This window comes from Scyliorhinus torazame, chromosome 31, assembly GCF_047496885.1.
Source record: "Scyliorhinus torazame isolate Kashiwa2021f chromosome 31, sScyTor2.1, whole genome shotgun sequence".
In the NCBI taxonomy this organism is placed as follows: domain Eukaryota; kingdom Metazoa; phylum Chordata; class Chondrichthyes; order Carcharhiniformes; family Scyliorhinidae; genus Scyliorhinus; species Scyliorhinus torazame.
The window spans coordinates 20,991,865-21,003,129 of NC_092737.1; the positions used below are offsets into that span (position 1 = coordinate 20,991,865).

At 59.0% G+C, this 11,265-nt stretch overlaps 1 protein-coding gene across 1 annotated transcript in view; it reads right to left on the reverse strand.

Moving 5' to 3' along the window:
• Positions 1-8,303, reverse strand: part of LOC140404753 (polyamine-transporting ATPase 13A3-like) — a 189,982-nt gene extending 181,679 nt beyond the window's left edge. Inside the window, 5 exon segments of the mRNA XM_072493467.1 lie at positions 3,808-3,959; positions 5,089-5,274; positions 6,673-6,846; positions 8,214-8,231; positions 8,233-8,303. Coding sequence (XP_072349568.1) covers positions 3,808-3,959; positions 5,089-5,274; positions 6,673-6,846; positions 8,214-8,231; positions 8,233-8,265 — 563 coding nt within the window. The 5' untranslated portion in view covers positions 8,266-8,303.
• Positions 8,304-11,265: the final 2,962 nt, after the last annotated feature.

Here is an 11,265-nt window from a genome sequence, read left to right on the forward strand (position 1 = left end):
GAGGCAGCAGTGCTGGGCATTGTGACACGGTGCTGTCCGTGAGGCAGCAGTGCTGGGCACGGTGCTGTCCGTGAGGCAGCAGTGTTGGGCACTGTGACACGGTGCTGTCCGTGAGGCAGCAGTGCTGGGCACGGTGCTGTCCGTGAGGCAGCTGTGTTGGGCACTGTGGCACGGTGCTGTCCGTAAGGCAGCTGTGTTGGGCACTGTGACACGGTGCTGTCCGTGAGGCAGCTGTGTTGGGCACTGTGGCACGGTGCTGTCCGTGAGGCAGCAGTGTTGGGCACTGTGGCACGGTGCTGTCCGTGAGGCAGCTGTGTTGGGCACTGTGACACGGTGCTGTCCGTGAGGCCGCAGTGTTGGGCACGGTGCTGTCCGTGAGGCAGCAGTGTTGGGCACTGTGGCACGGTGCTGTCCGTGAGGCAGCAGTGCTGGGCACGGTGCTGTCCGTGAGGCAGCAGTGCTGGGCACGGTGCTGTCCGTGAGGCAGCAGTGCTGGGCACGGTGCTGTCCGTGAGGCAGCAGTGCTGGGCACGGTGCTCCCCATGTTGCTACCTCCCAATCAGCCTGTCCTTTCTCTAAGTCCCCCCCTTCCGGTCCTATTTTTTACCAGCTGCAATCTGCCCCCTCAGATCATCCGAAGAGATAGTGTCAGTTTCCACACGGACATTGCCACACGCAGCTTTACCTCGCCACCACCCCTCTGAGCTCCTCCATTCTTGCTGAAGTATCGGACTGCCTAACCCACCGCCTTCCAGTGTTGGTTGGACAGACACTTCCTCCAATTAAACACTGGGATGCACAAAGGGATGGCCTTGCTGCCGATGTCGGAAAGGCCATTCTCCAGCTGGACCACTCCATCTTTCTCTCCGGCAACTGCCTGAGCCCCAATCAGACGCTTCTCAACTTTGGTGACAGATTTGACCCAAAGGTGAACTCCTGACTCTGTATCGGGACTGGGACTGCCCACGTCCACCTCCGTAACACTGCCCGACTCTATCTTAGCTGCGGCTGAAACCCTCTTTCATGCTTCCACGAGACTCCAATGCATGCCTGGCTGGAACCTTACATTCGACCCTCCACAATCTACAGAACGCCCTGTGTCGAGGGTGGCACGGTGGCACCGTGGGTTAACACTGCAGCCTCATGGCGTCGGGGACCCGGGTTCAATTCAGCGACTGTGCGGAGTCTGCACGTTCTCCCCCGTGTCTGTGCGGGTTTCCTCCGGGTGCTCCGGTTTGCTCCCACAGTCCAAAGATGGGCAGATTGGCCACGCGAAATTGCCCCTTAGGTGTCCAAAGATGTGGTTAGGTGGGGTTACGGGGATAGGGCGGGGGAGTGGCCCTATGTAAGGTGCTCTTTCAGAAGAACGGCGATGGGCCGAATGGCCTCCTTCAGCACGGTCCGGATTCTATTGTATGATGTTAAGTGCATTCCTCAATAACCTATCGATGCAATGAATCTCCTCCGTTGCCTCCTCCCGGGGGCTGAGGAACTCCCGCCAGATTCGCGGTGCCGTTCTCACTCACCGAGGGGCATTGCGGAATTGGTCCTCAAGGAACGGCATCAGCCGCTAACCCCACAAATGCCTCTGGCTCCGTCAACCACAAAGGCTTACGGGAGTATCCTCCTCCAATGGGGCTGGCCCTCAAGACATTTGTCACCACCCTCCCGCCTAATCCACGATGACGTGCAAGCAGTGACCCTCGCCAACGGAGCGGTCAAGCAAGGCGGTATCATCGCACCAACTGTGACACACCCCCCACTGCTTTGGACAACGGATGTGTTTCCCAAGGTCGGGAATCTTGCGAAGTTTAACATTTCAGTTATGAAGCGAGGTTGGGTAGACTTGGGCTGTTTTCTCTGGAGCACAGAAGGGCAAGGGGGTGACCATTTCGAGGTGGACAAGATTATGAGGGGCACGGACAGGGTGGATAGGGAGCGGCTGTTCCCCTTAGTTGAAGGGTCAGTCACGAGGGGGGACACAATTTCAAGGTGAGGGGTGGGAGGTTTAGGGGGGGGATTTGAGGAAAAGTTTTACCCAAAGGGTGGCGACGGTCTGGAACGCACGGCCTGGGAGGGGGGGGGTAGAGGCGGGTTGCCTCACATCCTTTACAATGTACCTGGATGAGCACTTGGCATGTCCATAACATTCAAGGCTATGGGGCAGCAGGGTGGCACAGTGGGTTAGCACTGCTGCCTCACGGCGCCGAGGTCCCGGGTTCAATCCCGGCTCTGGGTCACTGTCCGTGTGGGGTTTGCACATTCTCCCCGTGTCTGCGTGGGTTTCGCCCCCCACAACCCAAAGATGTGCAGGCTGGGTGGATTGGCCGCGCTAAATTGCCCCTTAATTGGAAAAAAAATGAATTGGGTACTCAAAATTTATTTTAAAAACCACGCCAAGTGGTGGCGAATGGGATGAGGTGGGCAGGTCAGGCGTCTTTCAAGCATCATAGAACATAGAACAGTACAGCACAGAACAGGCCCTTCGGCCCTCGATGATGTGCCGAGCCGTGTCCGAAACCAAGATCAAGCTATCCCACTCCCTGTCATTCTGGTGCGCTCCATGTGCCTATCCAATAACCGCTTGAGAGTTCCTAAAGTGTCCGACTCCACTATCACGGCAGGCAGTCCATTCCACACCCTAACCACTCTCTGAGTAAAGAACCTACCTCGGACATCCCTCCTATATCTCCCACCCCGAACCTTATAGTTATGCCCCCTTGTAACAGCTACATCCACCCGAGGAAATAGTCTCTGAACGTCCACTCTTATCTATCCCCCCTCATCATGGTGCAGACTCGATGGGCCGAGGGGCCTCTTCTGTACTGTGAGTCTGAGAAACCAGGGCTCCTTTAGCGCTTGCAGCATCTCCGCTAAGCCCTGGCTTCGAAATGTAAAGTGCGTCGGTGCAGCCATTGGTATTGGAGTTTCTGCAATCACAGATTTGTGCCTCATTAGAGATAACGAGAGCCCCTGCTGGTTTCTGACGGTTTGACATTCCTCTGGCACGAGTCAGGCAAGCCTGGTGTCCATTTGCCAAACAAAATAACTTGATAAAGTGGCAGGGTCGACGTAGACATGTCTTCTGGATGGGGCACCGGCTCAGAACACGCCGAGCTGGAGTGGAACCCAGACCGACAACCTTCCGCCATCGCTGCACTCCAATCGCTTTGCCGGCGTCTAGCGCTCCAACCTTGGTGACATCTTCAAGGCCTGGGGTCCGAAGCTGTGGAATTCTCAACCCCACCTTAAACTTTACCCTCTCTTCTTTTCTGCGTTCCGTCGGTCCTGATAACCCTTCCTCCTTGACCAAACATTTGTCCTGACATTGCCTCGCATGGCGCGCGGGCAGATTATATTCGATGTTTCTCTCCTGTGAAGCATCTTGAGCTGTGGAAATATGTACTGTTGCAGAGTGGATGGCACGGTGGCACAGGGGGTTAGATCTGCTGCTTCACAGCGCCAGGGTCCCGGGTTCGATTCCCGGCTTGGGTCACTGTCCGTGCGGAGTCTGCACGTTCTCCCCCCCCCCCCCCCCCCCCCCCGTGTCTGTGCTGGTTTCCTCCGACAAGTCCCGAAAGACGTGCTTGTTGGGTGAATTGGACATTCTGAATTCTCCCTCTGTGACCCGAACAGGCGCCGGAGTGTGGCGACGAGGGGATTTTCGCAGTAACCTCATTGCGGTGTTAATGTGAGCCTTCACTAGGAGTACACATTATTGACATTCTAGCCAAACCACAACCCCAAGCCCAGTACACCCTCCGAGCCTCAGGCCCAGTGCCCCCCCCCCCCCCCCCCCCCGCATACCGATAGTCCTTGCTGGTCGCCGGCAGGCCGGTGCTGTAACGGGCGTGGAACACAGAGCACGGAATCCCTTCCTCCAGTGCAACCAGTTTGCGGAATGCCTGACCGCGCGGGCTCCACACGTACTTCACGTTTTGGTGGACAAAGTAGCGAACCTGATTGGCAAAAAGAGAGGTAGGTAGGTATCAGGGTCGACCCACGCCCTTCCGTGTCCCCCAGGTCGATGAGTCTGAAAGGAGGGAGGAAAAACGTGCGGGACGGGCGTGGGATTTCACAGTTTGGAGTAAAGGGGGATCAAGAGTAAACTGTTCAGCAGTGCACTGACCAGGGGAAGAAATGTGAGATCTGTGAACTCGAGGGACTCCGAGGGGAAAATCCCTGGGTATTCTCTCCCCATACTGACTCTCCATCATGATTAGGGCTTGTCTCTGCTATTGTAACTCCCCTGGGACATCACTTCCACCAACTAAAACATTCACTCCCTCCCCCACCGACGCACAGTGACAGCCATGTGTACCGTCTACAAGATGCACGGCAGCAACTCACCAAGGCTCCTCAGGCAGCACCTCCCAAACCCACCACCTCTACCATCTAGAAGGACCAGGGCAGCAGAGACCTGGGAACCCCACCACCTGGAGGTTCCCCTCCGAGTCACTCCCCACCTCGACTGGGAAATATATCGGCCGTTCCTTCACTGTCGCTGGGGGCAAAATCCAGGAACTCCCTCCCTAACAGCACTGTGGGTGTACCTACACCGCATGGACTCAGGCGGTTTGCTCCCGAAGGGCAATTCGGGATGGTCAATAAATGCGGGGCTAGCCACAAATTATTTTACAAACTAACGGGGCGGGTGTCTTAGTCAAAGCAAAAGAACCAGGAAATACTGGGGAATCTCAGCAGGTCTGACAGCATCTATGGAGCGGGAAGGGAGCTGACGTTTCGAGTCTGGATGTTTCCTTGTCAAAGGGCTTTGTCTAGTTGTGCTGCTCCAGGCATCCCCAGAGTGAGAACTGCTTGCTGGACTAGTTGATTTTCCTGCTCATGTTGTGCACATGAAGCAGGGCTGCAGGAAAGATGCTCTCGTCAATTCGAGCTGTCCTTACTACAGAACGTGGCTACACCGCAGGATGGAGTGAATTATGGTTATAGCAGCAAGTCTTATGGGTCATAGTGAGACATGTCTGCTGTGCTCATCACCAACCCCATCCAGAGCTCAATGGGGGGGGGGGGGGGGGGGCCCTCGATATCAAGGCATGGAAAGGACAAAAAAAAACTCAGTTTTACCTGAACACTTTCCACGTCCGGAGTCTTGGGTAGCAGATCCTTCTCGCTCTGCGGGTGCTCGATCACGAGGGCGGTCGGGCTGTACGCAGGCTCCTCGCCACAGCCGGGGAACAGCGCGCCCAGGGGCTCGTAGCCCGGCGCCTCCATGAGTTGCACCCTGACCCTGAAGCACGTGCGGAACTCGTCCTGCAGGTGGTAAAAGAAATCCCCGTCAGTCGCAGAATCGCCGCGCGGTAGCGGGGGGGGGGGGGGGGGGGGGGGGCAGCCGTTCGGCGGGTCACGTCCGTGCTAGCCCCCTGCAGGAGCTGTCGTCCTTTCCCCCCCCCCCCCCCCCCCCCCCCTCACACACGCCCAATTTTTCTTGCGTCAGATAACAAGACAGTTTCTTTGGGATTCCACCATGATTGAATCTGTCTCCCCCTCACTCAGCGCATTCCAGATCCTAACCACGCGCCGGGCGAAAGGTCGCCATTGCCGCTTTTGCCAATGATCCCAAACCGGTGACCTCTGGCTCCCCCACCTTTGCGCCAATGGGACCACAGTGTCTGCCCCCCCTCTCCCTCCCCGACTCTGCCCAGATCACCCCTCATGAAGTTTAAAGATTTTCTTTTTTAACCTCCGCCTTCTCTTGTCCAAGGTGAACAAATCCTCCAGTTAGCCAACGTTGCTGAAGCTGCTCATTCTTGGAACCATTCCCAGGGTTCTTTCGCACACCTTCGCCCTTGATTCCTTCGCGTCTTTCCCTGAAGGTGTGGCGTCCAGAACTGGACGCAGAACCTCAGCCGAGAGGCCAAACCGGCGGTCCGTGTCGTTTTGACTCAAACCCCTCGCTTTTGAACTCGAGGCCTTAGAACCATCGAGAATCCCGACAGTGCAGGCGGAGGTCATCCCGGCCCACCCACCCGCTGAAAGAGCTCCTGCACTAAGGGGGCAATTTTAGCGTGGCCAATCCGCCCACCCTGCCCATCTTTGGACTGTGGGAGGAAACCGGAGCACCCGGAGGAAACCCACGCAGACACGGGGGAGAACGTGCAGACTCCGCGCAGACAGTCGCCCGAGGCCGGAATCGAACCCGGGTCCCTGGCGCCGTGAGGCAGCCGTGCCAACCCACCGCGCCGCCCGGTTATGTTTAATTAACTACGCTCTAAACCATCCCTGCCTCCTTCAGCGATTGGTGCACATGCTCCTATAGCCCCTTTAGAATTTTACTCTTTATTTTATATTTCCTCGCCCCCTTTTACTTACCCCAAATAAATCAACGCTACCAATAGGGACAGGAGGATGCAGCAGCTGTAACCCCTGGATTTGTGGACACTTTCTATTGTTGGAACAGGAGACCAGCTGTAGGTGGCACTGTGCACCCATATTGCAGTACCACGGACCGGCTGTAGGAGGCAGCCTGACCCCGCCTCCATTGGATTGCAGCCAATCTGCCCACAGAAAGCTCCCATGAACAGCAATGAGGTCATGGCCAGATTATGTTGACTTCGGGGTAAATGCTGGTATCCTTTCTGAAGTAACAGCCCGGAAGCGAGAGCAACAGCAATGTTCTCTCATAGCCCTCACAGCCATTGGGTTACTTACCGTGGTCCAAAGCAGCAGCACTGTGGCCTCCCTCAGTGAGACCTCCTTGCACAAACACTTGACACTCCACTCTGGCGTCCAGTAGAGAAAGAGGAGCAGCAGCCCACCACTGCACAGGGCTCCCGCACCCACTAGGCCCAGCTTCCACCAGCACGGCCGGAAACCCACCACTTCCTGTTGGGGGGGGGGGGGGGGGAAGAAGAGAGAGAGTGATGGAGCCAGGAGAGAGTCAGCCGAATTCAGTCACGAACATAACCTCGCTCGATAGGGCCCCAACTCGCCCCTCCACCCAACTCCTCGCCACCCCCCCCCACTCCTCTCCCCCCCCCCCCCCCCAACTCCTCGCCCCCCCCAACTCACCACCCTAGTACCCACCTATTCAGCCCACCCTCCACCCAACTGCTTCCGTCCCTAAAATCCACCCAACCCCCCGCAAATAGAACATAGAGTTTACAGCGCAGAAGGAGGCCATTCGGCCCATCGAGTCTGCACCGGCTCTTGGAAAGAGCACCCTACCCAAGGTCAACACCTCCACCCTATCCCCATAACCCAATAACCCCACCCAACACTAAGGGCAATTTTGGACACTAAGAGCAAATTTATCATGGCCAATCCAGCTAACCTGCACATCTTTGGACTGTGGGAGGAAACCGGAGCACCCCGGAGGAAACGCACGCACACACGGGGAGGATGTGCAGACTCCGCACAGACAGTGACCCAGCGGGGAATCGAACCTGGGACCCTGGAGCTGTGAAGCAATTGTGCTATCCACAGTGCTACCGTGCTGCCCAACCCCCCAAACCTCCCCAAATATCCACCCAACCCCCCCCCCAAATATCCACCCAACCCCCCCAAATCTCCACCCAACCCCCCCCAAATCTCCACCCAACCCCCCCCCAAATCTCCACCCAACCCCCCCCCCAAATCTCCACCCAACCCCCCCCCCAAATCTCCACCCAACCCCCCCCCCAAATCTCCACCCAACCCCCCCCCAAATATCCACCCAACCCCCCCCAAATATCCACCCAACCCCCCCCCAAATATCCACCCAACCCCCCCCCCAAATATCCACCCAACTCCCCCCAAATATCCACCCAACTCCCCCCAAATATCCACCCAGCCCCCAATCTCTCGCCACCTCCCATACCCAACTCACTACCCAGTCACCCACACCCCAACTACCCCAAAAAACCCAACCAACCCCCAACCCAACTACCCCCTTACCCAAAGATTCACCCAATTTCCCCAATCTCTAGTCAACTCCCATATCCCCCAACTCACTCCCCACCCACAGCCGACGACCCTCCAGAAAGTCACCCAACCACCCAACAGACTCCCCACCCAACTACCTCTTCCCAACCCCTATACCCCCTCCCAAACTCACTAGCCACCCACATTCCCCCAAAACCAGCTACCTCCACCCAACAACCCAGACCCTAATCCCTCCTCACCCAGGCCGTTTCCTCTTCACATCCTCCCCCTCCCCCCCCCACTCCGCCTGCCTCAGAAACCTCATGGGGAGAAGAGAACTCCCCACTCACCATCTCATCCTCGCCCTCGGGCATTGAGGTACCTCGTCTCGGTTCTTTCCATTTGTCCCTGTGTCGCACCAATCTACGGCCCCACCGCTGCAGCCCTACAGCGACAATGAAGACGTCATGAGGGGCGGGTTGGGGGGGGGGGGGGGGGTTAACCAAGACAACGAGGGCTAAAACAGAGTGACTCACGACTTCCGAATGGGAGGAACAACCAACTAATAATAATAATCTTTATTAGTGTCACAAGTAGGCTTACATCAACACTGCAATGAAGTTACTGTGAAAATCCCCTCGTCGCCACATTCCGGCGCCTGTTCGGGTACACGGAGGGAGAATTCAGAATGTCCAATTCACCGAGCAGCACGTCTTTCGGGGACTTGTGGGAGGAAACCGGTGCGTCCGGAGGAAACCCACGCAGACACGGGGAGGACGTGCAGACTCCGCACAGACAGTGACCCAAGCCGGGAATCGAACCTGGGTCCCTGGAGCTGTGAAGCGACAGTGCTAACCACTGTAGGTGACCCTCGTGCGCGAGGGCAGGGGGAAGGCAGGGCGTAATGCCCGTTCCCCCTCAGTCCAGCGGCCCCAGCCTGGGACATGTGCGCGTGCCTCTGCGAGGTTGGACTCGAACCCCGCTCACGATCGTGGTGGTCAAGCTGCCAAGACCCTTGGGACCTTCGGAGTCGCCGGTCCGTGCTGCGTGTCCCCCCCGGGACCCGAGCCGGGAATCGAACCTGGGACCCTGGCGCTGTGCAGCAACAGTGCTAACCACTGTGCTACCGTGTCGCCCAACTACAAGAGGCTGCGCACACCCATGGGTGATTCGGTGACGTGTGCAGGTGCCTGCGTGTACAGAGTGGGAGAGATGTGTAGGCGTGTACGCCTGTTTGGGACCATGTCGGGGTGCTTTTTTCCCCCACCCATAAATGTCACCATAACCCCAGAGTGGGTCGCCAACCTCGTTTCGAAGCTAAATTGGCAAAGAATGAGCGAGGATCCCAACCTGCCCTCTGGGGGGGGATATTTTGCCGCTCAGATACCTGGGAGTCAATTTTCCGTGGTGGATCTGGCCGTCTCGAGCTCGCTCGGCTTACCAGCTGCTAACAAGGGACGGCGAACTCAAGTGCGGACGGTAGTACAGTGGTCATGTTAATGGACTGGTACAACTCCAAGGCCCTGGGTTCAAATTCCACTGCAGTTGAGGTTTTTTTTTTTAAATTTAGAACAAACAGCAGCTAGGGCTGTCAAACAAAAACCCCTGATTGATTCATTTAGGTTCTCTCGTGAAGGAAACCGGTCGCCAAAATTTTTTATCTGGACCCACACATGACTCCAGACATGGTTGACCGTTTTCTGGCCTTTGAAGGAGCCCCCTCGCGTCACCCCCCCTCGCGTCACACCCCCTCGCGTCACCCCCCCCTCGCGTCACCCCCCCCCTCGCGTCACCCCCCCCTCGCGTCACCCCCCCCTCGCGTCACCCCCCCACCTCGCGTCACCCCCCCTCGCGTCACCCCCCCCCCCCCTCGCGTCACTCCGCCCCCCTCGCGTCACTCCCCCCCCCCCCTCGCGTCACTCCCCCCCCTCGCGTCACTCCCCCCCTCGCGTCACTCCCCCCCCTCGCGTCACTCCCCCCCCTCGCGTCACTCCCCCCCCTCGCGTCACTCCCCCCCCTCGCGTCACTCCCCCCCCCCTCGCGTCACTCCCCCCCCTCGCGTCACTCCCCCCCCTCGCGTCACTCCCCCCCCTCGCGTCACTCCCCCCCCCCTCGCGTCACACACACCCCCTCGCGTCACTCCCCCCCCTCGCGTCACTCCCCCCCCTCGCGTCACCCCCCCCCCCCCCCTCGCGTCACCCCTCTGGACAGAGGGAGCTCACGGCTCTCACAGTGAGTGTTGTGAGCGATCGTCACCCCCCCTCGCGTCACACCCCCTCGCGTCACACCCCCTCGCGTCACACCCCCCCTTGCGTCACCCCCCCCCTCGCGGTCTCCCCCCCCTCGCGTCACTCCCCCCCCTCGCGTCACTCCCCCCCCTCGCGTCACTCCCCCCCCTCGCGTCACTCCCCCCCCTCGCGTCACTCCCCCCCCTCGCGTCACTCCCCCCCCTCGCGTCACTCCCCCCCCTCGCGTCACTCCCCCCCCTCGCGTCACTCCCCCCCCTCGCGTCACTCCCCCCCCTCGCGTCACTCCCCCCCCCTCGCGTCACTCCCCCCCCTCGCGTCACTCCCCCCCCTCGCGTCACTCCCCCCCCTCGCGGTCACTCCCCCCCCTCGCGTCACTCCCCCCCCTCGCGTCACTCCCCCCCCTCGCGTCACTCCCCCCCCCCTCGCGTCACCCCCCCCCCTCGCGTCACCCCCCCCCCCTCGCGTCCCCCCCCCCCCTCGCGTCACGGGCGAATCACTTCAGCCAGACCGTCGGAAAAAAACTACACGGGCGGGAATCGGTGGAACGTGGTGACCCCGCGCGCAAGAAACGGTCGTCTTGTGGGCCGGATGGGCCGCACGTGCCCCCCCCCACCCCCCAAAACCCAAGAGCGTACGTGAGCGCACACGCGTCAGAGGGAAGGGCAAATGTGCCAGTGGCGACGGCCTTTTCGCTTGTATTGCTCCATGATTGCAGCGCAGGCCTCCTGGGGTACGTGAAGCCCTCATTCGCAAGCGGCACCCCGTTATCGCTGGGCCCACGGTGTGATGAAGGAGTGTGACTCTGACCCCCTTCCGCCTGCCCCCCCCCCCCCCACCGGACTTCGAGTCTAACTGATCAAGGACTCACCGCCTTGGTTCCTGTCTCTATGTCAGCTGAAGTGCTGCCACTGCACGTCCCAGACCCTTTCTTGAGGCCTCGATCGGTGGATTGCCTGCAGAGGTGGATGGAGAGAGAGAGAGAGAGAGAGAGAAGTAAGGCAGTTGATGAACCCAACTCCGCACCCCCTTGGCAGTGCCCACCTCTCAACCCACAGGGTTCAGCACTGCAATGGGGGAAGTAAAGTTCTTATGAGGAGAGGTTGAGTAGGTTGGGCCTGTCCTCACTGGGAGTTTAGAAGAATGAGGGACGACC